The 25,747-nt window shown below is 53.5% G+C and overlaps 2 protein-coding genes across 2 annotated transcripts; both read left to right on the plus strand.

Moving 5' to 3' along the window:
- The first annotated feature begins 8,877 nt into the window (after nt 1–8,877).
- Nucleotides 8,878–10,919, plus strand: Cdk2ap2 (cyclin dependent kinase 2 associated protein 2). Its single transcript, XM_050137746.1, has 4 exons — nt 8,878–9,416; nt 9,727–9,827; nt 9,915–10,047; nt 10,416–10,919. The coding sequence occupies exons 1-4, from the start codon at nt 9,335–9,337 to the stop codon at nt 10,481–10,483; spliced, it is 384 nt and encodes a 127-aa protein (XP_049993703.1). The 5' UTR covers nt 8,878–9,334; the 3' UTR covers nt 10,484–10,919.
- A 991-nt stretch (nt 10,920–11,910) lies between these two features.
- Nucleotides 11,911–25,322, plus strand: Pitpnm1 (phosphatidylinositol transfer protein membrane associated 1). The gene is made up of 24 exons (XM_050136903.1): nt 11,911–12,103; nt 13,000–13,118; nt 14,536–14,750; nt 14,838–14,959; nt 15,130–15,354; nt 16,715–17,041; nt 17,128–17,223; nt 17,314–17,421; nt 18,267–18,328; nt 18,418–18,668; nt 19,483–19,672; nt 19,776–19,883; nt 20,113–20,270; nt 20,352–20,557; nt 21,462–21,632; nt 22,145–22,309; nt 22,487–22,635; nt 22,723–22,833; nt 22,945–23,061; nt 23,207–23,355; nt 23,442–23,591; nt 23,670–23,853; nt 24,105–24,233; nt 24,816–25,322. The coding sequence occupies exons 2-24, from the start codon at nt 13,041–13,043 to the stop codon at nt 25,077–25,079; spliced, it is 3,735 nt and encodes a 1,244-aa protein (XP_049992860.1). The 5' UTR covers nt 11,911–12,103; nt 13,000–13,040; the 3' UTR covers nt 25,080–25,322.
- The last annotated feature ends 425 nt before the right edge of the window (nt 25,323–25,747 follow it).

Below are 25,747 nucleotides of genomic sequence, written 5' to 3' on the forward strand. Positions count from 1 at the left end.
TACTTCCCATGTATATTAGATCTATGTAAGTCTCTCTTAGTGTCCACATTGTTGGCTAAGTTCTCTGGGATTTTGGTTTGTAGGCTGGTTTTCTTTGCTTTATGTTTAAAAACCACCTATGAGTGAGTACATGTGATAATTGTCTTTCTGTGTCTGGGTTACCTCACTCAAAATAATATTTTCTAGTTTCATTCATTTTCCTGCAAAATTCAAGATGTCATTATTTTTTTCTGTTGTGTAGTACTCCATTGTGTAAATGTACCACATTTTTCTTATCTGTTCTTCGATTGAGGGGCATTTAGGTTGTTTCCAGGTTCTGGCTATGACAAACAAAGCTGCTATGAACGTAGGTGAGCACATGTCCTTGTGGCATGATTGGGCATCCTTTGGATATATACCCAAAAGTGATATTATTGGGTCTTGAGGAAGGTTGTTTCCTAATTTTCTGAGAAATCGCCACACTGACATCCAAAGGGGTTGTACTAGCTTGCATTCCCACCAGCAATGCAGGAGTGTTCCCTTTTCCCCACAACCTCTCCAGCATAAGTTGTCATCAGTGTTTTTGATCTTGGCCATTATTACAGGTGTAAGATGGAATCTCAGAGTTGTTTTGATTTGCATTTCTCTGATGACTAAGGATGTTGAACATTTCCTTAAGTGTCTTTCAGCCATTTAGATTCCTCTGTTGAGAATTCTCTGTTTAAGTCTGTACTCCATTTTTTTTTATTTGATTGTGTGATCTTTTGGTGTCCAATTTCTTGAGTTCTTTATATAGTTTGGAGATCAGACCTCTGTCTGATGTGGAGTTAGTGAAGATCTTTTCCCATTCTGTAGGCTGTCGTTTTGTCTTGTTTTTTTTTTAATATTTATTTATATATTATGTATACAATGTTCTGTCTGTGTGTATGCCTGCAGGCCAGAAGAGAGCACCAGACCTCACCACAGATGGTTGTGAGCCACCATATGGTTGCTGGGAATTGAACTCAGGACCTTTGGAAGAGCAGGCAATGCTCTCAACTGCTGAGCCATCTCTCCAGCCACTCGTTTTGTCTTGTTGGCCGTGTCCTTTGCTTTATAGAAGCTTTTCAGTTTCAGGAGGCCCCGTTTATTAATTATTGCTCTCAGTTCGGTGCCAATGCGTTCAAGGGCACTTCCCACGTTCTCTTCTATGAGGTTCAGTGTGGCTGGCTTTATACTGAGGTCTTTGATCCATTTGGACTTGACTGGAACTAGCTCTTGTAGACCAGGTTGGCCTTGAACACATAGAGATCCACCTGCTTCTGCCTCCTGAGTGCTGGATTAAAGGTGTGCGCCACAGCAACCTGGTTTGTAGAGACATTTTAATTTAACACTCTCAGGTCGAGAAACTGAGAAGCCCAAGATCAAGATTCAGGCAGAGGCAGGAGTCTGAGGCTAGCCTCAGCTATATAGTGAGACCCTGACTCAAAAAGCAGAAGAAGAGCAGTTGGTGTGGGGGTGCACACCATTAATCCCAGCCAGCCTACCAAAACAGGGGCTCCAAATTCAGTGAGAGAGCCAGGCAAGGTGGCACACGCCTTTAATCCCAGCACTTAGGAGACTGGGGCAGGAAAATCTCTGTGAGTTTGAGGCCAGCTTGGTCTACATAGGGAGTTCAAAGGCAGGATTACATAGAGTCTATAATGTTAATAATATTGAGGACGAGGAGTGTGATTGGGGAAGACAACCTCTTCCCCCAACCTCTGAGTCACACATACAATAAATAAAATAAAGTACCAAGGCGTTGGGAGCACACTGGTCCTCGCAAGGTGGTCTCAGTGGAGCATGCAGGCACCCCAGTTCCCCAAGCAGCAGCCTGGAATCTGCACTCTGAGGTGCCAGGGCTGGCTTCAGCAGCCTCAGCACCACCCATCTGCAGATCCCAATTAATCCTTAATCCTCAATTAAGTGATCCCTGCTGCCAAGCCTATAGCTCCAGTCCCGTGGCTTTTCCAGACGCCGACACAGATGGCATCACGCATGAGATGTCTCTGCAGGAACTGGGGGTGGCAACCACCAAAATCGAGGGGAAAGCAGGCAGGGTCTGCTGCCCACTGTCCCCCAAGCCCCACCCAAGCCTCTGTGGGTGGATGGTGAAGGCCACCAGAGAAGGTCTTAATCACAGCGTGTCTCCCAACACTAAAAGTGTTCATGGATTCCCCCAGAGGTCAATGTGCCCCCCCACCACAGAAAGGCCTCTAGTCCAGATGTTCAGTCCCAGCTGGAGTAGGTCTGGGTCAGGGTCAGGAGGGGAGCGAACATTAGGTCTATGCCACCGTGGGGGTGGCCTGTTTGTGAGCCTGGGTTTCCCAGCTGCTAATTTATGCGTCCCTGGGAGCATGCTCACTGCCTTGGCCCTTGGCCTTCCAGGTTAGCAGTGGTCCACTCCCACTGTGCTCCTTCTGTGTCTGTGAAACAACTAGATTCTGGGCTTGCTGACTTCCTAGATGAACTTTGAGGTTTTTTTTTTTTTTTTTTTGAGAGGTAGGGAGGGCTGAGGTTTCTCTGTGTAGCCCTGGATATTTGGGAACTCTCTCTTTAGAGCAGGCTGGCCTTGAACTCAGATGTCCACCTGCCTGTGCCTCTGGGGTGCTGGGATTATTAAACACTTGCACCATCACTGCCCTCCTAGATGGACTTTTATAATGTATGCAAGCTGAAGTCTGCTCACTGACAAATATTCAGTGTCTTCTAGTCACCCTGGTAGAATCATATGAAATGGTTCACTCTCCTAAAAACACTGCCTAGACTTGCTGACCCCGCCCCGCCCCCAGACCCTTCCTTAAGCCCAAAAGCTAGTCTCCTGTCAGTCTTAGGGTACTTTCCCTTTTCTAGCATGCTGCACAATCGGAATCATCCATGCTGTAGCTTCTTCAGGCATTTCTTTCACTTAGCGCCATGCACTTAAGATTTAGCTATGCCATTGTATGGGGCTGGAGAGAGATGGCTCAGCAGTTAAGAGCTCCCGCTGGCTGCTCCTCTAGACGACCCAGGCTCAATCCTCAGTACCATGTGGAGGCTCACAGTGATCTATAACTCCAGTCTCATCCCCGTTCTTGCCCTCGGAGGGCATCAGGCATGCATGTGGGGCACAGACACAGACATACATGTAGGCAAAACACCAGTAAATATAAAATAATTAAAATTAAAGAGATTTATCTATTTTATTTTATGCTAGATATATGATTTCCATTTGTTTCTGAATAATATTACATTTCATGAATACACCACAGTTAATTCATCTAGTTACTTTTTTTTTTTTTTTTTTTGAAACAGAGTCTGTCTATGTAGTTCTGGTTATCCTCGAACTTTCTATATAGACCAGACTGGGCTCAAACTCAGAGTTCTGCCTGACTCTGCCTCCCGAGTACTGGGATTATTGGTGTGTGCACTAAACCCAGCTGCTCCTAGTCACCTGGTGAAGGGTGTTTTAGTTTGTAAATTATTCTTGAGACAGAGTCTTGCTGTGTAGCCCAGCTTAGCCTCAGACTCACAGCAATGATCCTCAGTCTCCTGCCGAGCTCTGGGATTACAGGAGTGTACTACAAACTACCTCTAAAGTCTGAAGCTGGCTGTCTCCCCAAAGGGCCAGGTGTTTGTTGAAGGTTTGGTTCCCCAAACTCACGGCACTGCTCACCAGGAGTGACAAAAGTTCTAGGATGTGTCGCCACCTAAGGTGAGGTCACTGGGCACTAGTCCTTTTTTTTTTTAAATACTTTTTTTAAAGTATTTATTTATTTATGTATACAGCGTTCTGTCTGTGTGTGTCTGCAGGCCAGAAAAGGGCACCAGACCTTATTACATGTGGTTGCTGGGAATTGAACTCAGGACCTTTGGAAGAGCAGGCAATGCTCTTAACCACTGAGCCATCTCTCCAGCCCCTCCTTTTTTTTTTTTAATATAATTTCCTTGTTGATTTTTTTGGGAATGTCATATCATGCCTCCTGGTACTGTTTACCTCCCAGTCTCTCCCAAATCCTACCCTAATCCCCCAAGGAAAAGTTAAAAAACATTAAACTAAAACAAAACAAAGCAAGCAAGCAAGCAAACAGAAACAAAACAAAACAAAAATCTCTTCGCTCCTCCATCTTTCCTGCCTCTCCAACACCTCTTCATTCGTCCTGGTGGCATTGGGAGCCCTGTGTCACCCTTTTGTCCAATCAGCTCTACTGGTCTGGCTCACCGTCACCACCGGACCCGCACCGGAACTCCTCTGGGATATCCCGAGGCTGCCCTAAGTCATGGAGAGCCTTCCACAGCACCAGTCCCTTCACAAGCTCCCACAGGTCCTGGATAGCCAACCCAGGACCATTGTGGCCACCGGCCTCAGGTGGGTGGGGGGTGGGGGCGGGGGGCAGTGACCCATGCCATCAGGATCAACTCCCTCAGCCTGGTGAGGGGTGAGGCCATTTCTCCCAAGTGCGGGGGGGGATCAGCTCTCCTGTGACAGGGCCAGCTCTCTTCCTGTAGCGTCCAGCAAGAGGCAGGGAAGGGTGGGGCCAGCTCAGCAGGGCTCTCTGATTTCATCACACATGGTTCCTATGGCCCCATGGGATGACATGGGCCACAGACACCAGCTGCAGCTGGACAACACACTCAGACCCAGCTTGGGCCTGGGCGACACCATGGCCCTTGGTGGCAGCACAGGCCACCCAGATTAGCATGGCTCCAGCGGTGACCCGTGGACACCTACATGACCACAAGTGAAAGCCCAGACTCTGGCCATAGTTGTGGCCTTTGGTGGCAACACAAAGCCCCTGGCTGTGGCAGGACCATGGACCCAGACATGTGGGCACTGTTCCTGAGCCATTAGCCTATTCGATTCTCACACCCAGGAAGTGAACAGGTGTCCTCTGACATCGGCCCCACCCAGGGTCAAACCACCAAGAACTGAAACCATGAAACACAGGAAGCCTTCCTCCTACCGACTGTCAGAGCAGTGGAAAGCTGATGAACAATGAACATTTGCCCGGCTGGAGGTCATAAACTGCCGTAGACGGTCAGGTGCGCCTGCTTTGGGGGCACAGACATGTTCAAGTCAGCTGGGTCAACACCCAGAAATACATTCTCTGGGTCATGTAGTATGACTATAATTTTGGAAGAAGTTGCCGACGGACCTTCTGCAGGGGCTGTGCTATTCTGCCTGCCCACCAACTGTGCGGAGAGCTGCTGCTGCTACGGTTACAAGGGATGAGGGGCGATTCTCTAACAAGGGTGTAGAGGCGGCTCCTTGCTCATCCATTCATTTTTTTCAACATTATAAAACATCACATGGCTGGGCAGGGGTGGCACACGCCTTTAATCCCAGCACTCAGGAGGCAGAGGCAGGTGGAATTATGTGAGTTTGAGGCCAGTCTTGTCTACAGAGCGAATTCCAGAACAGCCAGGGACACACAGAGAAAACCTGTCTTGAAAAACCAAAAAACAAACAAAATGAAAAATCTTTACAAACATAAGGTGGGTTGTGAGCCTAGCCTTTAATGTCCAAGCCAACTATCCATCCCTAAAACTTTACAAATATAAAATGGGAGAAATATACAGAAATACAAACCAGCAAAATGGCTCAGTGGGTGAAGGTACTTCCTGCCAAGCCTGACAACCTGAGCTTGTTCTCCGGGACCCATAAGGTAGAAGATGAGAACAGGTGCCTGCACCCTCAAGCTGTCTTCCAATCGACCACACATGCCCCATGGCACGCACACCTACACACACAATAAATAAACAAAATGTAATTTTAAAAAATTGATCCTAGCACTTGGGAGGCAGAGACAGGTGGATTGCTGTGAGCTGTGAGTTCAAGACCAGCCTGGTCTACAGAGCAGGTTCCAGGACAGGCTCTAAAGCTACACACAGAAACCCTGTCTCACAAAAGAAAAAAAAAAATTGAAAGGAACTGGAGAGATGACTCAGGGGTCAAGAGTACCCACTGCTCCAGAGGACCTGAGTTCAATCCCCAGCACCCATACCCATGTTGGATGGCTCACAACTACCCAGAATTCCAACTCTAGGGGATCTGACAGCCTCTTCTGACCTCCTCAGTCACTTGCTCTCACCTGCACTTACACACACACACACACACACACACACACACACACACGCACACACAATTCCAGGCCTGGGGAAGGGTGCCCTTGACAAACTGGCCAAGGGGCTTTCCCATCTTCCCCCACGTTAGCAGAGTCTGCTCTTTGGGTGGGCCACAACTGCCTGCTCTAACGTCCTTCAGACACTGTGTTCCTCAGCAAGGACCCCCTCAGTCGAATTGTCACTGCCCCAAACACAGATGTTAAAAGGACTGAATGTTTGTGTGTTCCCTGAAACTCGTTGGCTGAACCCTTAGTCACCACTGAGGCCCCATTGTGACTGAACCTGGAGGTAGGTCTCTGAGGAAGTTGTGAAAATTTAACGAGGTCAAAAGGCAGGGCTCTTATCTAGAGACACTGTGTGGGGTCAGGAAGAAAGCCCACACCAGGAGCCCACAAGGCTGGTACCCTGACTTCAGACTTTTAGCCCCTAAACTGCGCAGAATTAATCTGTGATTTAGACCACTCGGTCCATGGTATTTCCTTCTGTCGGATATTAGTCAGCCCAGCTGATGAACATATGGAGCAATGGAGAAGCAGGAAGGCTTAGCGTTTGAAAGGAGAGGGGACTGGGACATTCATCAAAGGATATTTCACGGTGGCTCCTCCTCACACCCTCATCCACCCACTGGAGTCTGTCCCACAGGGCAGTCTTGCTGGCACACTTAAGGGGGGCTCTTGGGTAACCTGATCAGCACTTTATTTTTTAGTTTTTTTTTTTTTTTGAGACAGGATTTAAGTAGTTCAGGCTGGCACTGAATTCATGATCCTCCAGCCTCAGTTGAGGTTACAAGCCCAGTCCTTATTTTAATTATGTACTAGAGAATTGTTTGAGACAGGGTTTCTCTGTAGGAGTCTGTTCTGGAACTCGCTCTTGTAGACCAGGCTGGCCTCAAACTCATAGAGCTCCACCTGCCTCTGCCTCCTGAGTGCTGGGAATTCTGAAGAGGCATTCATTAAATGTCATTATTATTATTATTATTATTTTGTTTGTTTTTTTCAAGACAGGGTTTCTCTGTAGCTTTGGAGCCTGTCCTGGAACTAGCTCTTGTAGACCAGGCTGCCCTCAAACTCACAGAGATCCGCCTGCCTCTGCCTCCAGAGTGCTGGGATTGAAGGCGTGCGCCACCTCTGCTCAGCCCCCATTATTATTTTTAATTGGAAGTTTTGGGGTTGTTGGTTTGTTTGGTTTGGTTTTCTAGACAGGGTTTCTCTGTGTAGCCTTGACTGTCCTGGAACTAGCTCTGGCTGGCCTCGAACTCGCAGAACTTCCACTGCTTTTGCCTCCTAAGTGCTGGAATTAAAAGCAATCACCAACACTGGTTTGTTTTTTTAATAGTCTTTAAAAGGAAATGTAGTTGACTGGGAGTTGGGGCGCACACCTTTAATCCAAGCACTCAGGAGGCAGAGAGGATCTCTGAGTTCAAGGCCCATCTGGTCTATACAACAATTCTGGATTAGCCAGAATTATTTAGAAGTAAATAATGAGAACCTCTCTCTCTCTAAAATAAAATTTTAAAAATATTTATTTTCATGTCTAGTGTGCTTTTCCTGAATGTATGTTTGTGTCCTACATGTTTGCTTGGTGCCCACTAAGAACAGAAGCAGGCATTGTGCCCACTGGAAATGCAGTTCCAGGTGGCTATTAGCTGTGTGAATGCTTAGATTCTACCCTGGGTCCTCTGGAAGGCAGCCTGTGCTCTCAACTGCTGAGACATCTCTCCAGCCTCTTATGTGAGGTTTGTAAAACAGTGGGTTGGGGACTGAAGAGACAGCTCAGCATTTCTGCAGACATACATGCAGGCAAAACACTCATATGCATAATTTTTAAATTTTCACTTGCTTGTTTATTTAGATTTTTCGAGACAGGGTTTCTCTGTGTAACAGCCCTAGCTGTTCTGTAACTCACTCTGTAGACCAGGCTGACCTCAAACTCACAGAGATTCACATGCCTCCCCCTCCCAAGTGCTGGAATTAAAGGCATGCACCACCACCGACCGGCCCATAAAGTATTTTTTGATTTAAAAATGAATCAATTTAAAGAAAATAGGACTAGATGGCCAGACCCAGGTGGGAGTTTTATTAGCAGATGAAGTTAGAAGAATGGGTAGCGCAATCAGCTCAGGTCCATCTACTCAAGGCCAACTCTCATTTCTCCTGCTCTGCCCACTTTCTAGTTTAATTTCCAGGGATCATTGTCTCCATGTTTCAGATAAGGAAACTGAGGCATATTAAGGCAAGAAACTCTGGCATGTACCTGTAATGCCTAGCATTTGGGAGGTGGAGGATCAGGAGTTCAAGGCCATCCTCAGCTATACGACGAGTTCGAGTTCAGACTGGGCTACCTTGTCTCAATCCCAGCCAACCCTCCAAAAAGAGAGCCCCGGGAGAAATCGCTATTGAGGAGCTAAAATTCCAACCAAGGAAGGACCTTGACCCAAGTCCTGCTCGCCCCAAAGCAGTCCTTGGTGTCGGGACGCCCTGTCATTGTCTGTGGAGGACATAAGGTGCAGGTCTCGAGGGATGTCGTTGGCTGCCTTGCACCCAGGACCTGCCTAGACCTAAGACTCAAACCAACACAGAGAAAGCGTAGCGACGACTTTGGCAAGGGACCCGTTGTCATAGGAACAAATGAAGGCCTGAGGCGCGCGCATGCGCACAGCCAGAAAGGGGGGGGGGTTTGCAGAACCGGTGAAAGGTGACGTAAAACGCCCGGGGTGGGGCGGAGGGCTCACACTGTAGGAGCTGCAGCCTTTCGTGCCCTCAGCAGAGGGAAGACGCGAGACGGTGAGGACGGAGAGTGTCCGGCGCCCGGCCACACACCACCGGAGCGAACGGCGAGGACCACAGTGGCCCCGCTGCCGAGGCCCCGCCTCTCGGACCTCGGGACTAATCGGATTGAAAGCGCGCCGGCCCCGGGCCCCGAACTCGCCAATTGAGGAGGGCGGCAGTCACCGCCCAATCCGGGGCAGACAGGTGCGAGGTCCGGAAGCTGGAGGCCAATCAGCAGCGGTTGCGGCCTGCGGGGGCTGGGCTCAGCCAATGAGGCGTCTCGAGTGACAGCTGAGCGCGCCAATCGAGAGTGAGGAGCGGTCGTGCCCGCCCGCCCTTCCGGCCGGAGCTCTATTTACCAGGGGCGTGCAGCCTGCTTGCCAATCAGAGAGCGGCTGAGCGGCCGGACAGCCAACCCCGGAGGAGCGGCCGGCTGGCGGCCGCCGTACCCAGGAGTTGGGATGTCCTACAAACCTATCGCGCCCGCCCCCAGCAGTACCCCCGGCTCCAGTACCCCCGGGCCAGGCACTCCGGTCCCTACAGGTGAGGCTCCAACTCCACCCTTGCTCCTCTTGCCCGGGCGGTCTACGTCCCGAAGAGAAACGGCTCGAGTTTCACAATACGCGGCCTGCTAGGCGAGCCTTGCTCGGCCTCAGTTTGCTGGCCTGAGAAGTGGGCGTGGTCACGGAGAGCTTGTAGGTGGAGCGCAGCGGGGAGGAGTGTGTCTCTGAAGTTGTTCGGCTTGGAATGAAGAAGAAGCCTGCCTGTGGAGATAAGTCAGGCGAACGGCCCAGGCTTGGAAAGCTGTGACGAGGCCCTTGCCACACTCTGACCTCTTACTCTGCTTTTGCAGCCGGAAGTGTCCCCTCGCCGTCGGGCTCAGTGCCTGGAGCTGCAGCACCCTTCAGGCCACTGTTTAACGACTTTGGACCGCCCTCCATGGGGTATGTACAGGTGAGTGTGGCCAAGAACTTGCTTTTGGTGGAGGACAGGAGATCCCCTCGGGGTCTGAGGTAACTTCTCTATTTTCTTTGGACACAGGCGATGAAGCCGCCGGGTTCCCAGGGCTCTCAGAGCACCTACACGGACCTGCTGTCTGTCATCGAGGAGATGGGCAAAGAGATCCGGCCCACCTACGCTGGTAGCAAGAGTGCCATGGAGCGCCTGAAGAGAGGTGAGGGAAGCCACAGTCCCGCCCGCGCTCTGCCCAGGACACAAACACTGAACGCTAAGACGTTTCGTAAAGGAGAGAGTTTGTCTAGAGTCAGTGTGGACACCTGGGCTAGCCTAGGTTAGACCAGAACCTTTAGAAACAGACAGGTGTTTCAAAATGAACTTGAGTCCTTTTCCCAGAAGGTGCCAGGGAGCTCAGGATGAATGTGAGGGTTAGCTAAACCCTTAATCTCATCCACGTTAGATTAGAGCTGCTCTTGCTGAGCCAGAAAGGGGGTGGGGGAGCGTCTGCTCTGAAGCGTGGGAGTGGTGGCTGTGGAAGACTGCTGAGACCCTGTCTGTGACTTCCCTGTCCTCACCCCACCTCAGGCATCATCCATGCCCGGGCGCTGGTCAGAGAGTGCTTGGCAGAGACAGAACGCAACGCCCGCACGTAACAGGAAGCACTTTGGCCTTTCCGTCGGGACCTTTCCGGCCACCGCAGAGCACCTGCTTCTCCTTGGCCTTCACCCCAAGTTGCTTCCTATCCTGGGCTTCCTGTCCTGTGTCCCTCGGTGGGCCTCCTCCAGGAGCCAGGTAGCAGGTCTTCCTCCAGTTGGCTGTACAAGCTGGACTCCTCCTCTGCACGAGTGAGCAGAGGCCACCTGTGAGTCCCACCCCTGACCTGCTCACAGTGCTGATCCAGCTGGAGCTTGCTTCTCTCCGTGGCCCCACCACATCGCACTTACTTCTTAAGTCTTAGTCCAGGCCTCCTCCCCCTCCAGCAGGAGTGCAGGTCTCCCTGCCTCGTCTCTGGGGCCACAGCCGACTTTTTTTGGTGTGTCTTTTACTAAATATGCCCTTTTTATATAAATAAAAGATGATTTGGAGTCATTCAGTTCTGAGCCTTTCCTCTGGGGAAGCCTGAGCGGACCAGGCACAGTCCATTCCACCTTCTCCGACTCTTGCCCGCCTTCCAGCTGAAAGGCCAGCTGAAAGGCCAGAACCCAGCGGAGGGGCAGCCTGCACCGTGCGGTGCCACCAGGGGGCAGCGCAGGACCTTGGCTGCCTTCACAGCTGGAGGCACTGTGGGGCAGCCACAGCCTGGAGGGCCCTTCCTCTGGATTGGCAGGCGTGCCGGGCAGGGTGAAATACCAGTTCACTTAAGCCTCTCCCTTGAATGCCCTAATGCCCCTACACTACCCTCCATTCTAAGTTGTCCTTGGAAGGCACGAACTACACCAGGACTCTCAACTCCTCGGGGAGGCAGTTAGACGCTCCCTTCCCCCAGCACCTTGGCTTGGTGCTGCTCTCCACCGTCCCGACAACTTCCACCAGGCTGGGTGTGGCTCCATGAGCCAGACGCGGTGTCTTGGCCTTTGTACAGAGTCGGGCAGCTCGGATGGGCAGCCAAATTTGAGAACCTAGCAGCCGTAAGTAGTGAAGGACTTGGGCTCCATTAAGAGGATGGACAAGCGAATTGTAGTGACAGAGGCCTCTACCTGGGTATGTAGCTGAGTGACCCTGAAATCCCAACCCTAGGCAGAAGCAAGTGAGAACGATAAGTTTTTGGCTAACTTTGGGGTGCATCGTTTCCTCTACCCGGGGACCCATTCATGTCAAATTCCACCTCTTACACACAGGAGGGCTGCCCTGGCTGGGCCAGGGTGGGAAATGAAACCAAGAATCTTTTGGGTGTCCTGACAGCACAGAAGTAAAGGGCTGTGACTTTTGGGTACCGGCTTCTTCCTCACCTCATCTACCTCGCGGAGAAGGAAGGCAGGGGCCTGTTCTGCTATGCCGCGGGCGGGGCTGCCCCGACCCTGCCGGGGTGGGGAGGGCCTGCCGGGCCCAGGAAGGGGGCGGGGCGGCCGCAGTGACGCGGCGGGGAGGGACAGCAGGGGCGCCGGCGGGCAGACGTGGGGGAAAAAGGTCGGGGCTATGGGCCGGCTCTGCGCCTCCAGAGGGTCGGGCTCCCTCTGGAATCCGAGGCCGGGGCTGGGGGCGCAACGGACTCCCACCTTGGGGCCGGCCGCCCCTGCCCGGGCCGGGTGAGGGGCGCCCGCCAGAAGCTAGAGGTGAGCGGGGACGTCGGTGAGCGGGCGGGTCAGAGCGCGCCTGGAGACTGGGACGCAGGGGGAAGTGGGGACGAGGGCCTCTTGCCCGCCCGCCCGCTGGGTGAGGTGGGGGTAGGAGGGGTGTCTGCTGCGGAACTGTGGCGCCGGGCCGGGACGCAGGTGGGTAGAGCGGGCCTCCCAGGGCCGAGGCCGGAGGGATACCAGTGGACCGTTCCTGCACCAGCCCGGAATGGGCAACCTCGTGGGAGGATGATGGGTGGCTGCAAGGACGAGTGGAGAGCCAGCGCGGACCGAGGGTACAGTTCAGGACCCGGGTATCCACTAGGGTGGTGAAGGCAGGTTTGGGGGGCGTAGAGGGTTTATCTGGCACCGAAAGGTTAAGTTAACATTGGCAGAGGCACATGGGGGCCGCTCCCAGAGAGACACCTTTGGGTTACAAGGGTTTAAGTGGATTTCTGGGAGTGGGGTACACGGAACCCCACCGACTTCGGGGATAAAGTGAAGGGGGCGGGTCCCTAAGGTTCTGGTCTTGGAAGGCGGGCGCGGCTCGTGGATGCTGTCTGGGGAGGGCGCTGGACGCGGCCGCGGTGGAGACGCGAGGCTGGCCTTGCGGCGTGTCGGCCTGAGTCCGCCGCTCTGGGGGGCCAGCGTCAGTGCGCGGTTGCCATGACGACAGGCGGGCGGGGGGCGGGGGCTGCGTGGAAAAGAGGTCAGCTCTGAGCCTCTTTGCTGCTCTGGGCTCCGGCGGCGCGGGAGGCAACACTGCGTTCGCCTCTGCCTCCCCCGCTGTGGGCCCGGGCATGGGGTTCCGCGACCCGAGCCCCTACGCGGGCGTGCAGGGCTCGGGACCGCGCATCGCCACCCTGCACTGACGGGCGCGCGGTACCCTGCGCTAGGAGGAGAGGAGGCCGCACGCGGTCAGCCGAGCATCTTCAGGATGCTCATCAAGGAGTACCACATCCTGCTGCCCATGAGCTTGGACGAGTACCAGGTGGCCCAGCTCTACATGATCCAGGTGAGAACGGAGGGGAGGGCTGTACTGGAACCGTGCTTCATGGTGGAGTGAAGCAAGAATACGCAGGCCGCAGGGGGATAGTTCTGCTGGATCCCCCCCGCCCCCAACACACACACACCAGTTCCGTTAGTGGGTTCTGTTGCCCAGAAGAGGAACACAGACATCCTTTGGATATTAAAGCGGAAGAGAGGGGCAGAAGGGCAGGAAAGGCCAACGGGTGCTTTCCATCCATTAAATGCCCAGCCCGCACAGCCTGCATAAGGTCTCCTTTAATCCTAGGAATCTGTAATCCGGTGGGGGAAGGGAAAGCAGTCTATGAGGAGACTGGGGAGCCAGGGACGCTAGGTGGTAGGTAGCTTAAGCGGGAAGGGGTTCTGGGAAGAAGTGTAGAATCCTAGCATTCCCAGGAGTTCAGAAAGATGGCATGTAGCTCAGGCCCCCAATCTGTGGCAGGGACTAGATGGTGAGGAAGGGCATCTTCCTTGGGCTGTGAGAAAGATGCTGGATCAAGGCAAGCTATCAGGACTTCAGGGGGTCTGGGCCAGGTGTGTTTCCCAGACCTATGGAGTATGAGTCTAGGAGTAGAGAAGGCCACAGCCCACCTCGGTGGGGTTGACAGAGCTTTCAAAGGACAGCTGGAGGCTCTCTGTGAAGGATGTCACAAGAGCTGGGAATAAGGTCCGGAAGGGAAGGGGGCAAGTCAAGTCTGAGAGGAGGTGGTGTTGCTACTCCTGAGCATATTCGTCATGTTCTACTACTGAGCTTGCACAGATGTTTCTGCTTTAGCCTCCCGCCCCGTGCACACACACACCACATGCTCCAGCTGGTCATGCTGTCCTCTCGGTCAGATTTCCTGTGACCCATCTTCTCACATCCAGTTCCCTGCTCTTTACTCTTGACTGTGCCAGTCTTTCTCAGAGCACACAATTCCTTCCTGTTTCCTGCTTCCCTTTGCTAAGTTGTGGCAGGTGGAGGTTCTGTTTGTCAACAAATCCCAGTTCTCCATCCCAAACAATTAATGACCAAATCAAGTGTGAGGTTGCAGAGCCCTATGGGAAATGGCCAGAACCTATGATCTCAACCCCAGGAAGTTGCAGGCAGGGACCTGAAAAGACCATGCAGGCTGCAGAGATAAGAGCACTTGCTGCTCTTGCAAAGGACCTGGATTTTGCTCCCAGCACCCATATGGCAACTTACAATCAACTGCAACTCCAAATCCTGGAATCCAGTCCCCCTTTGGGGTACCAGACATGCATTGCTGTACGTAAATACAGGCAGGCAAACACTCATGCATTCAGAATAAAATAAACAAGCCTTTTTAAAAAAAAAAAAAAAAAAGGCTATGCAAAGAACCAAGCTGAGGACCCCAGGATTTAAGCTAGAGGCTGAGTTCCCCATTCTCTGTCCTGGGCTGCAGAAAAAGAGCCGGGAGGAGTCTAGCGGTGAGGGGAGCGGTGTGGAGATCCTGGCCAACCGGCCCTACACAGATGGGCCCGGAGGCAGCGGACAGTACACACACAAGGTGTACCACGTGGGCTCCCACATCCCAGGCTGGTTCCGGGCACTGCTGCCCAAGGCTGCTCTGCAGGTAGAAGAGGAATCCTGGAATGCTTACCCCTACACCCGAACACGGTGAGTGTGAGGTGGGCACAGGCTCAGGACTGTTAAGGAAACAGTGCTTGTGGGCACAGTACTGACTTTCATTCTGCCCTCTGCCAGGTACACCTGCCCCTTTGTGGAGAAGTTCTCCATTGAGATAGAGACCTACTACCTGCCTGATGGGGGGCAGCAGCCTAACGTCTTCAACCTGAGTGGGGCTGAGAGGAGACAGAGAATCCTGGGTGAGGTCTTCTAGGGACTCCTGCTGTTGTTCCCTGGTGGGCAGTCTTGGGCAAGCCCTATTTCTAACTCATCGTCCTGTCTCTGAAAGGCTTTCCTCCTAACCCTTGGGGTGAGGGTAGAGATTAGAAATGGGGCTTGATTTACTTAGTGCTGGCTGGAACCTCCTCAGACACCATTGACATTGTGCGGGATGCTGTGGCCCCCGGAGAGTACAAAGCAGAAGAGGACCCCCGGCTGTACCGCTCAGTCAAGACCGGCCGAGGGCCGCTGGCTGATGACTGGGCACGGACGGCGGCCCAGACAGGACCTCTCATGTGTGCTTATAAGCTGTGCAAGGTTGAGTTCCGCTACTGGGGCATGCAGGCCAAGATTGAGCAGTTCATCCATGATGTCGGTGAGCATCCAGATGAGGAATACCCAGCATGCACTAGGCCTGTTTGGAACCAAGAATGCTCCCATCCCCTGGGGACATGGCAACATGAAGCCGTCTAGGGTAAAACACAGGTAGGGGAGGGGGCAGGGGCATAGTGTGGCCTGTCTAAGAGTCAAGGGAGCTTGCTTTGAGGTACCTGAAAGAATTAGGGGGCAAGAAGCGCTGGCAGCATGGTCTCCGATGTAGTGGCCTTTGTGATGTTCTGAGTTTGGGAATGCCAAACGGCTCTCAGGAGGCTCACTAGCCCTCACCAGGTTTGCTGAGGGATGCATGCTAGGAAGCACTGATCCAGGACCGTTCTCCTCAGGGTACCCTCCTTTCCCCAGCGCCCAGGGTCACAGCTGTGACCCTGATATTGAAGACCCAGTTCTAAGCCTCTTCTGAACCGACCCCCACCCCACCAGAGCTGCTACCCAGCCCCGCTTACTTGTTAGGTCTGAGAGACCTCCAGGTGCGAGAGTTCTATAGCCTGGGTTCTGCTTCATCCACTGCTGACCCCCTGAGGCTGTCCCAGCAAGCTGTGAGCCATCTCAGCACCTTCATGTTGCTTTCTGACATGAGAAAGAGGTGAAGATAGTGACAGCCAGTGCCTGAGTGTCAGCATATACCAGATCCTTGAAAGTCACTTTTACTGCGGGGCCTCCTGTGGCACCCATGACATCCCTATGAGACGGGTTACTGCCATTCCCATTCGTCAGACAAGGGCTCTGAATTAGAGAGTGATTCAGACTCCCTGTAATGCTCTTGGAAAAGACCAGAAAGCATAAATAAGAAAATGAGAATTACCAACATACAACTTCTATTAGGATGCTAATGCATCTCCTTCTAGAGGTTTGTAATTCAACCATTATTACTTTACTTCCTAGATTCTTCCGAGTCTCTTAACTTTATTTTTCTCCTTAAGATGAAAATATCCCAGAATGAGTATTGCCTTTTGCTCCACCCTTTGAGGATAGCCAAAATTTCCATTAACTGCTAACACCTTCATTAACCATGACAATTTCATTAACTGTTACCACCTTAATTAACTGTTAGCTCGTTGGCAGATCAGCAGGAAGCTGCTGAAAGCCACAAGCCTTGGTCCTGTCTGCTAAAGTAAAGGGGTCGGTGCTCCGAGTGTCCAAAGAAACAGACAAGAAAGGGCAGGGAGACAAATGCCTGTCTCCTATCCTGCCCCCTACATAGCATAGACTCTCCTCCACTATGTGGAGGGTGGTTTGCCTAAGGGAGTCATTACCTAACCTTGAGGACTGGGCATGTGGCTGCAAGGGCAGGGAAGTAGTTGTGGGAGGCATGGTTCTGATGCCTGGGGCGTCTGCAGGTCTGCGCAGGGTGATGCTTCGGGCCCACCGCCAGGCCTGGTGTTGGCAGGATGAGTGGATAGAACTGAGCATGGCTGACATCCGGGCTCTGGAGGAGGAGACTGCACGCATGCTAGCTCAGCGCATGGCCAAGTGCAACACTGGCAGTGAGGGGCCTGAGGCCCAGACCCCTGGGAAACCCAGCACTGAGGCCCGGCCTGGGACTAGTGGTGCTGGCACCCCCGATGGGCCTGAGGCCCCTCCTGGCCCTGACGCCTCACCGGATGCCAGCTTTGGGAAGCAGTGGTCCTCATCCTCCCGTTCTTCCTACTCATCCCAACACGGAGGTGAGACTGGGGTTCCTGATCTGGGGATGGGAGGGAGCCACTCACCCCACCTGGTCACCTAAGCTGAAGCCCAGGTGGTCCGGCAGGTGGTGTGTCTCCACAGAGCTTGTCTGAGTGGCGCATGCAGAACATTGCCCGAGACTCGGAGAACAGCTCCGAGGAAGAATTCTTTGATGCCCACGGTCAGCAGAGAAGCCATATTTGTGGAGGGTGGGAGTATTGGAGAGTTCTTAAGACACCCCATCCCATGACACAACCCCTTGTCCCCTCAGAAGGCTTCTCAGACAGCGATGAGGTCTTCCCCAAGGAGATGACCAAGTGGAACTCCAATGATTTTATCGATGCCTTTGCCTCCCCAACTGAGGTAAAGGGGGCACCAGGTAAAGACCCCGCCTCAGGGTAGCAGACACCAGCACCCAGTGTGCAGCAGGGACTCAGAACAGCCCTGAGTGAATGGGGCCTGAGGAGTGTCAGTCTGGGGGGCATCTCATCAGTATTCAGATGACAAATGGAGGGATAAAGGGTGGAATGATGGACAAGAGAAATGCAGACAGGCCTGATGGCACCAGGGAAGTACTCCCTGGGTGTAGAGGAAGACTTTCCACTGGGTCCAGTGTCTATACTGGGTTTAAAGGTTTGAACCAGTGCTGCCCAACAGAGCCGAGACAGTGGAAATGTTCTAGGTCTGAGCCACTCACATAACCACTAGCACCATGTGACTTAAAATGGATTTTTGGGGTTTTGGTTTGTTTGTTTTTTTAACAGGGTTTCTCTGTGTAGTCTTGGCTGTCCTGGAACTTACTCTATAAACCAGGCTGGCCTCAAACTCAGAGATTCGCCTGCCTCTGTGCCACCACTGCCTGCTCTTCTATTGCATTTTAATTCATTTCAGTATAAATAGCCGTGTATGGCTTGTGGTTGCAATGTTGTTTCCTTGAGATGGTTGCTGATATGTTTTGTTGATCTTCTGTGATTTTATTTGGAGGTAGGATCCTAAGCCCTTCCGCTTGCTAGGCAAGTGCTCTACCACTGAGCTAAGTCCCCAATCCTGTGATTTACTATGTCATATGGGTCAGGGCTAGCGTAAGGAAAAGCCTGGAATGTAAAATTTCCTGCAGGTTTGGGTAAGAGGGAGCATCAGGCAGTCATGACTGGGGGTACCTGAAGTGCCCGTGAGAGGATCCTCGTGGCCTCTGGTCCCCTCATTGGCTCCCCTTTCCCTTAGATCCTGTAATTATGGCTACGAAAGGCATTGAAGATGGGGCCCGAGCTCCCAGGGACTCAGAGGCAAGTATGTTCAGCTACCCTAGTCCATGCTCTGCTCGCTTGCTGGCTGACCACTGATCTGATGCCTCATTCTCCATTGTGTCCCTCAGGGCCTGGATGGAGCAGGGGACCTGGGGGTTGGAGCATGCTCTGTGCATGCTCTCTTCCTCATCCTTCACAGCGGCAGCATCCTGGACTCCGGCCCCGGAGACACCAGCTCCAAACAGGCTGATGTGCAAACACTGAGCGCAGCCTTCGAGGCCGTCACCCGAGTCCATTTCCCCGAGGCCCTGGGTCATGTGGCATTGCGGCTGGTGCCCTGCCCACCCATCTGTGCAGCTGCCTATGCCCTCGTCTCCAAGTACTGGCCAGGAGTGGAAGGGTGGAGCACACACAGGGTCCCCAAGGGGCAGTCATCTATGGGGGGGGCTCCCAAGATCGAGGAGGTCCTGGGGGTGGGAGAGGAATCACATTCTGCAACCAGTCCTGGTCATGAATGGACTAGTTCTATATTGGTTTGTTTGATTTTGGTTTTATTGCTAGTTTGTGTGGGGGGGTGTTTTGTCTTCTGTGTCCCACGTATGTGGTCAGTGCCCAGAGGCTGGAAGAGGATGTCTGATCCCCTGGGACTGGAGTTACAGACAGTCGTGAGCTGCCATGTGGGTGCTGGGAATTGAACCCAGGTCCTCTGGAAGAGCAGCCAGTGCTCTTAACTGCTGAGACAATGTTCTAGTCCCTGGCTTTGCTTTTCTGAGACCTGGTTTCACTCCAGCCCAGGCTGGCTTAGAACTGATTGTGGCTGAGGTTGGCCTCAACTTGTGAGACTCCTCCTAGTTCAGCCTTCAGAGCAGTGGTTCTCAACCTGTGGGCTGCGACCACCAAAAGACCACAACAAACACTAATAGTTATGATTCATAATGGTAGCAAAATTATTATGAATTATTATGAATTGATGACAAAAATAATTTTATGGTTGGGCTAGGAGTGTTGAGAACCCCTTCTCCAGAGTGCTGGGGTCACAGGGTACACCATCATGCCTGGACATGAAAAGACCTGATCAGTGGTGCCACCTCCAATGCCTCTCAGGTCTAACACCCCACAAAGGACGCTTGCTAGCAGGCCCAGGGGTTAATCTGAAGGCCCTTACCCACCCACCACACCTTCTCCTCCTGCAGCCTGAGCCCCTACAGCCATGATGGTGATAGCCTGTCCCGCTCCCAGGACCACATTCCGCTGGCTGCCCTGCCGCTGCTGGCCACCTCGTCCGCCCGCTACCAGGGTGCTGTGGCCACTGTCGTCGCTCGCACCAACCAGGCCTATGCAGCCTTCCTGCGCTCGTCGGAGGGCACAGGTTTCTGCGGGCAGGTCAGGGGTTAGACACGCTCCCAGGAAGCATCCAGTACCCCCGTAGCTGTGTTCCCATCTGGGTGGTGACAAAGCCTCTCAGTTGTCCCACCTTCTCACTCAGGTGGTGCTGATCGGAGATGGTGTTGGTGGCATCCTGGGCTTTGATGCGCTCTGCCACAGTGCTAGTGCAGGCACAGGGAGTCGGGGCAGCAGCCGCCGTGGGAGCATGGTCAGTGTGGCCAAACCCAGCCTCCTCAGGAGGGGGGTTGTCTCCATCTCTAGGTCTCTGCCCCCCTGGAATATGGATGGCCTCTTTGCATGTGGGCAGGGCCCCAGCTGCAAAATTGAGTCTCTCTGGGACTCCGCCCAACCCAACCCCAAGTCTCTCTCACTTCCAGATTAAGTAGGAATCAGATAGTCTCAAGCTTAAGGATGCTTCTGTCCTTTGTTCCTTCTAGAACAATGAGATGCTCTCCCCAGAGGTTGGCCCAGTAAGAGATCCACTGGCAGATGGGGTGGAGGTACTAGGTCGTGCTAGCCCAGAACCCTCCACCCTACCTACTCAGCGTACCTCCAGTGACATGGCCAGTTCTGAGCCTGATGGCTCTCAGAACAGGTGACATTGCTGCCTAATAACCCTTGCTCTAAGCATAGGCTGAACTTGAGAAGCAACACTGAGTTTCTCCTTTCTTCACAGCCTACAGGTAGCCGCCACAGCCTCCTCCATCGGGGAGCCCCGTCGGGCAAGCACAGCCTCCTGTCCACCTGCTGCCAGTTCTGAGGCTTCTGATGGCCCCACCAATGCTGCTCGCCTGGACTTCAAGGTCTCAGGCTTCTTCCTCTTTGGCTCCCCATTGGGCCTGGTGCTGGCTCTACGCAAAACCGTGATGCCCGCCTTGGAGGGTGAGCCCTCAGGGTAAAGGGGGTACCCTTCATCTGCTTCTGTTTGCTTCTTCCCCGTCTCTGCTAGCCTTGCTGGCTCACTTGAGACAGGGGCATTCTTACTGTTCTTCCTCACTTCAAAGTAATAGCTTGGCTAGAAAGGGAGAGGTGGAAGGCCCGAAAGGATATGCCAAGCCTATGTCCCAGAGTGGATCAGGAGGAACTTCTTTGTGTGAAAGGTATTCTATGTAAGAATGGGCTCCCAAGGCTGGAAAGTTGGCTTGGTTATGAGTGCTTGTTGCTCTTACAGAGGACCTGGGTTCAATTCCCAGGACCCACATGGCAGCTTGCCACCATCGGTAGTAACTCAGTTCCAGAGTATCTGATGCCCCTTTCTTGACTTCCTGAGCTCCAGGCATGTACATGGTAAACAAACATACATGCAGACAAACACTCATACATATAAAGTAAATAAATCTAAAAGGAAATTTAAGAAACATAGCAGGCTGGGCAGTGGTGGCATGCATTTAATCCCAGCACTCAGGAGGCAGGGTCAGGCAGATCTCTTGTGAGTTTGAGACCAGCCTGGTCTATAAGAGCTAGTTCCACGATAGGCTCCAAAGCTACAGAGAAACCCTGTTTCAAGAAACAAAAACATAGCAGTCACTGAAGGCTTCTACTGCTGCTTGGCCAGGAGACCCATGCAATGCCTGGCTTAACCCCCCCCCCCCTCAGGCCAGGTGGAGTGGCACACGTAGCACACACCTCTAATCTCAGCATCAAGAGACAGAGGCAGGCAGATTGCTTTGAATTATAGGTCAGCCTGGTCTACATAGTGAGCTCCAGGACAGCCAGGACTATGTACAGAGACCCTGTTTCCAAACCAAACAAAAACCTTCTCCTTGTCTATCTCCTGGGTATCCAGTGGCTCAGATGCGCCCAGCCTGCGAGCAGATCTACAACCTCTTCCATGCTGCTGACCCCTGTGCCTCCCGCCTGGAGCCCCTGCTGGCCCCCAAGTTCCAGGCTATCGCCCCCCTGGCTGTGCCACGTTACCAGAAGTTTCCCCTAGGAGATGGCTCATCGCTGCTGCTGGGTACAACTTCTCCCCTAGCCAAAATGAAGGGGAGACAGAAACTGTAAAAGATAGGCAGTAGCCCCCACTTCATAGGTAGTCTGTCATGTCACCCCTCCCAAGTGCAAGGACCCTTCCTTTTCCCCTTGTCACACAGGCAGTCAGGATTCCTAGGACTTTTGGATGTGGAGCCAGTGACTAATCTAGAGAGGAGACGGAGGGATATTGGCATGCACACACATGGCTGCACCATGTAAGGGTGCACCCTGGCTTCCATGTATACTTGGAGGGCATGTCTGAGAGGGGAGTATATAGTATATGTTTGCATGTTTGGGGGATGGCAAGCATTCTGATAGGAGTGTAGTTGACTGCTGCGTACAACTGTCCCTCCCCTGAAAATCTTCAGCCTCAGTCAAACAAAGAGGCTAGAAGGGAAGACAATAGCGGCCCAGGAATTGAGTTATCCTGGGACCTCTAGAAGAGACATGGTGGGCCTGGCCCAGCCTGTGCTCAGGTTGGTCCTCTTTCCTCAGCTGATACTTTGCAGACCCACTCGGGCCTATTCCTGGAAGAGCTGGAGATGATGGTGCCCTCCACGCCCACCTCGGCCAGTGGTGCCTTCTGGAAGGGCAATGAATTAGGCAGTGAGCAAACAGCCCAGCCAGCAGCCCCCAGCACCACCAGCGAGGTGGTTAAGAGTAAGTCGGCCAGCTACTGGCCTGCACTGTCAGCCTGTCTGGAAGGGTATTACTTCATAAAGTACATACACATTCTTCTAGCTAGATGGAAAGGGGGAGGGGAGAGTCCCCATAGGCCAGGTAGATGGGCAGTGGGCAGCAGGCCACCCTGACGTGCTGCCCACCATGGCTGTGTAGTCCTGGAACGCTGGTGGGGAACCAAGCGGATCGACTATTCGCTGTACTGCCCCGAGGCACTCACCGCCTTTCCCACGGTCACGCTGCCTCACCTCTTCCACGCCAGCTACTGGGAGTCGGCCGATGTGGTGGCCTTCATTCTGCGCCAGGTGAGTGAAGCCAGGGATGTGGGCCAGAGGCAGGAAGCCTAGGGCTATGGAAGAGGGCTAGTGTTTCCTGCTGGGTGTCCTGAGCAGGTCATAGAGAAGGAGCGGCCACAGTTGACAGAGTGTGAGGAGCCATCCATCTACAGCCCTGCCTTCCCCAGGGAGAAGTGGCAGCGTAAACGCACGCAGGTCAAGATCCGGGTATGTGCCCTGGTGCCAGAAGCCAACTTGAGCATCTCCCCAGCATTCTCTTAAGTCCTCCCCACATCTGCATCCTCACCCAGTCCCAGTGTACCCTCTCTTTCCCACCAGAATGTCACTTCCAACCATCGGGCCAGTGACACTGTGGTATGTGAGGGCCGTCCCCAGGTGCTGAATGGGCGCTTCATGTATGGACCCTTGGATGTAGTCACACTCACTGGAGAGAAGGTCAGGACCGGATGCCATGCTCCTGGTGTTTCCTACGTTGCTCTGTGGGGCCTGACCCTCCTCCCTGCCCAGCCAGCCTCTGCTCTCACCCCCTGTGGAGCAGTGCTCAGAGCTCTGCCTCCATCGCCCTTGCCACCCCTTCCAGGTGGACGTCTATGTCATGACACAGCCCCTGTCAGGCAAGTGGATCCACTTTGGCACCGAGGTCACCAACAGCTCGGGCCGCCTTACCTTCCCAGTGCCCTCAGAACGTGCGCTGGGCATTGGTGTCTACCCTGTGCGCATGGTGGTCAGGTGAGCAGCAGGTATTTGGGCTCTGATGGGGCTGGGCTCTGCCAGCCTTCCCCACTCTACTCATGCCATGCCTCCCTGGGCCCTAGGGGCGACCACACCTATGCCGAGTGCTGTCTGACTGTGGTTGCCCGAGGCACCGAGGCCGTGGTCTTCAGCATTGACGGCTCTTTCACAGCCAGTGTCTCCATCATGGGCAGCGACCCCAAGGTGCGCGCTGGCGCTGTGGACGTGGTCAGGTAGGAACTGCAGCCCTCCTGGCCACGATGACTGGTCATCACTCTGGATTGTGGAGCTGAGTGGCTTCCATCTCACAGGCACTGGCAGGACTCGGGCTACCTGATTGTGTATGTAACTGGCCGGCCTGACATGCAAAAGCACCGTGTGGTAGCCTGGCTGTCGCAACACAACTTCCCCCATGGTGTTGTCTCCTTCTGTGATGGCCTCACCCATGACCCGCTGCGGCAGAAAGCTATGTTTCTGCAGAGCCTGGTGCAAGAGGTACTGTGACTGAGGGTGCTCCCAGCCTGCCCTCGCCTCCTCCCATATGACAGTGGTCCCATTCCTATCAACTTGGGCCTAAAGAAGTCTTTGTGCTCCTTAGGGCCAGCAGGGGAGACTGGGCTGTGTTCACTGGAACCTTGCCCCCATCTCACAAACAGTGCTGCCCCCAAACAGCAATTGGGGGTGCATGCCATGTCCCCAGCCCTATGGCTCCACCTGCAAGGCTGCTGACTGACTTCTTAACACAGGTAGAACTGAACATCGTGGCTGGATACGGGTCCCCAAAAGATGTTGCGGTATATGCAGCTCTGGGACTGACTCCAAACCAGACCTACATTGTGGGCCGTGCTGTACGTAAGCTTCAGGCACAGTGCCAGGTGAGACCCGAGAAAGCTGGGAACAGATTCCAGGGCCAAGGCTAACTTGTGCTGAGTCCTGCAAGTGAAGACCTGAGATAGGGGTCATAGTCCAGCTGTAGCAAGTTCAGCTGTGGACAGACTAGAAGTGATCACCGAGGCTGTGACTGCTCAACACCTCCGATACTGATCCTTTTATTGTGGCCTTGGGCAGGTGCTTGGCCTTGCTGAGCCTCTGCTGTGGATTGTGAATAATGCCAGCACTCAATACTCACTAGCTTATAACAAAGGTCTCATCATTCACTGCAGGTCAAAGGCTCAGGGCGAGGCCTGGTGCTCACTAAATGCTAACTGCTGTTATTTCCCCAAGATGCCATCTTAAGGATGAGTCAGGGCCAGAGAGAGGCTGATTTGGGAGTAGAGCCAGGTGCCTGTCTCACTCACTGTCTGCTGGGAGGCAGCTTCCTGGCCAGGTTGAGCCATGCTGTCGCTTGCCACTCTCCTCAGTCTTCCTGTTCTGTGCAGGAGCCTAGTCAGAGCAGGGAAGGTGGAGTATGGGCATAAGGTGACAGTGCCCTCATCCCTGCCTCCTTCCACCCACAGTTCCTGTCAGATGGCTATGTGGCCCACTTGGGCCAGCTGGAGGCAGGCTCCCACTCCCATCCCCCCTCAGGACCTCCAAGAGCTGCCCTGGCCAAAAGCAGCTATGCTGTGGCTGCCCCCGTGGACTTCCTCCGCAAGCAGAGCCAGCTGCTTCGCTCCAGAGGCCCCAGCCAGGTGGACCGTGAGGGTCCAGGAACGCCTCCCACCACCCTGGCCAGGGGCAAGACCCGAAGCATCAGCCTCAAGCTGGACAGTGAAGAGTGAGGACACTGTGGCTGGGCCTGGGTTATTTATTAATACTCAAGGGGCCTCAGTGACTATGTGGGAAACTGGGGCCCAGACCTTTGACCCCAGTCCTGGCCTCACACCCTGTATAGCTACTCCTCAGTATTACTTCCATGGGAGGGGGACCTAGGCCCCAGGGAAGGAACGAGGGAGTGGGCTAGGGCCCAGCAGCTTTTCCAGTGTGTGAACCCATGAAAATAAACAACTGCACCTTACCAAGTGCCCACTTGTCTGGGCCACTGAAGTGCTGTAAGGGGCGAGGACCTGCTCAGGGTCACAAAGGAGGGCCAGGCTAGAGCCTTCACTTTCCTCACTGATCCTGGCTGTTTTCCCAAGGTCACTTCCTAGATAGTCTGCCTAGTCCTTCCCCTGTCCCCAACCTCAACGTTTGAGTTTATGAGTCCTATGACTTCTGCTCTTCAGCCCTTCTCACCCCTGCCCCCAAGGAAACCTCTGTCTCCAAAAGCCAAAGCCAGGGAACCATGGGACCTGAGGCTGGAATAGAGTGGCCTGTATGGGCCTGTGTTATCTACTACTTAATACTAGAGCTCCAGATGCCGCCCAGTACTGGCCAAAAAGAAACACTCCCAGAGACCTTAAAAAAGCAGACTGGTGGGGAAGAAGGATGAGACCCTGATCTTTTGCCT

This window comes from Alexandromys fortis, unplaced genomic scaffold (genome assembly GCF_014885135.2).
Source record: "Alexandromys fortis isolate MF-2015 unplaced genomic scaffold, M_Fortis_MF-2015_v1.1 scaffold_3, whole genome shotgun sequence".
Taxonomy (NCBI): Eukaryota; Metazoa; Chordata; class Mammalia; order Rodentia; family Cricetidae; genus Alexandromys; species Alexandromys fortis.

Coding starts and splice junctions, on each gene's coding strand:
- Pitpnm1 (XM_050136903.1), top strand. CDS start 13,041: ATGCTCATCAAGGAGTACCACATCCTGCTGCCCATGAGCTTGGACGAG. Junction 22,636..22,722: donor TGGCCTTCATTCTGCGCCAG/GTGAGTGAAGCC, acceptor TGTCCTGAGCAG/GTCATAGAGAAGGAGCGGCC. Junction 24,234..24,815: donor AGCTTCAGGCACAGTGCCAG/GTGAGACCCGAG, acceptor TTCCACCCACAG/TTCCTGTCAGATGGCTATGT.
- Cdk2ap2 (XM_050137746.1), top strand. CDS start 9,335: ATGTCCTACAAACCTATCGCGCCCGCCCCCAGCAGTACCCCCGGCTCC. Junction 9,417..9,726: donor AGGCACTCCGGTCCCTACAG/GTGAGGCTCCAA, acceptor CTGCTTTTGCAG/CCGGAAGTGTCCCCTCGCCG. Junction 9,828..9,914: donor CCTCCATGGGGTATGTACAG/GTGAGTGTGGCC, acceptor CTTTGGACACAG/GCGATGAAGCCGCCGGGTTC.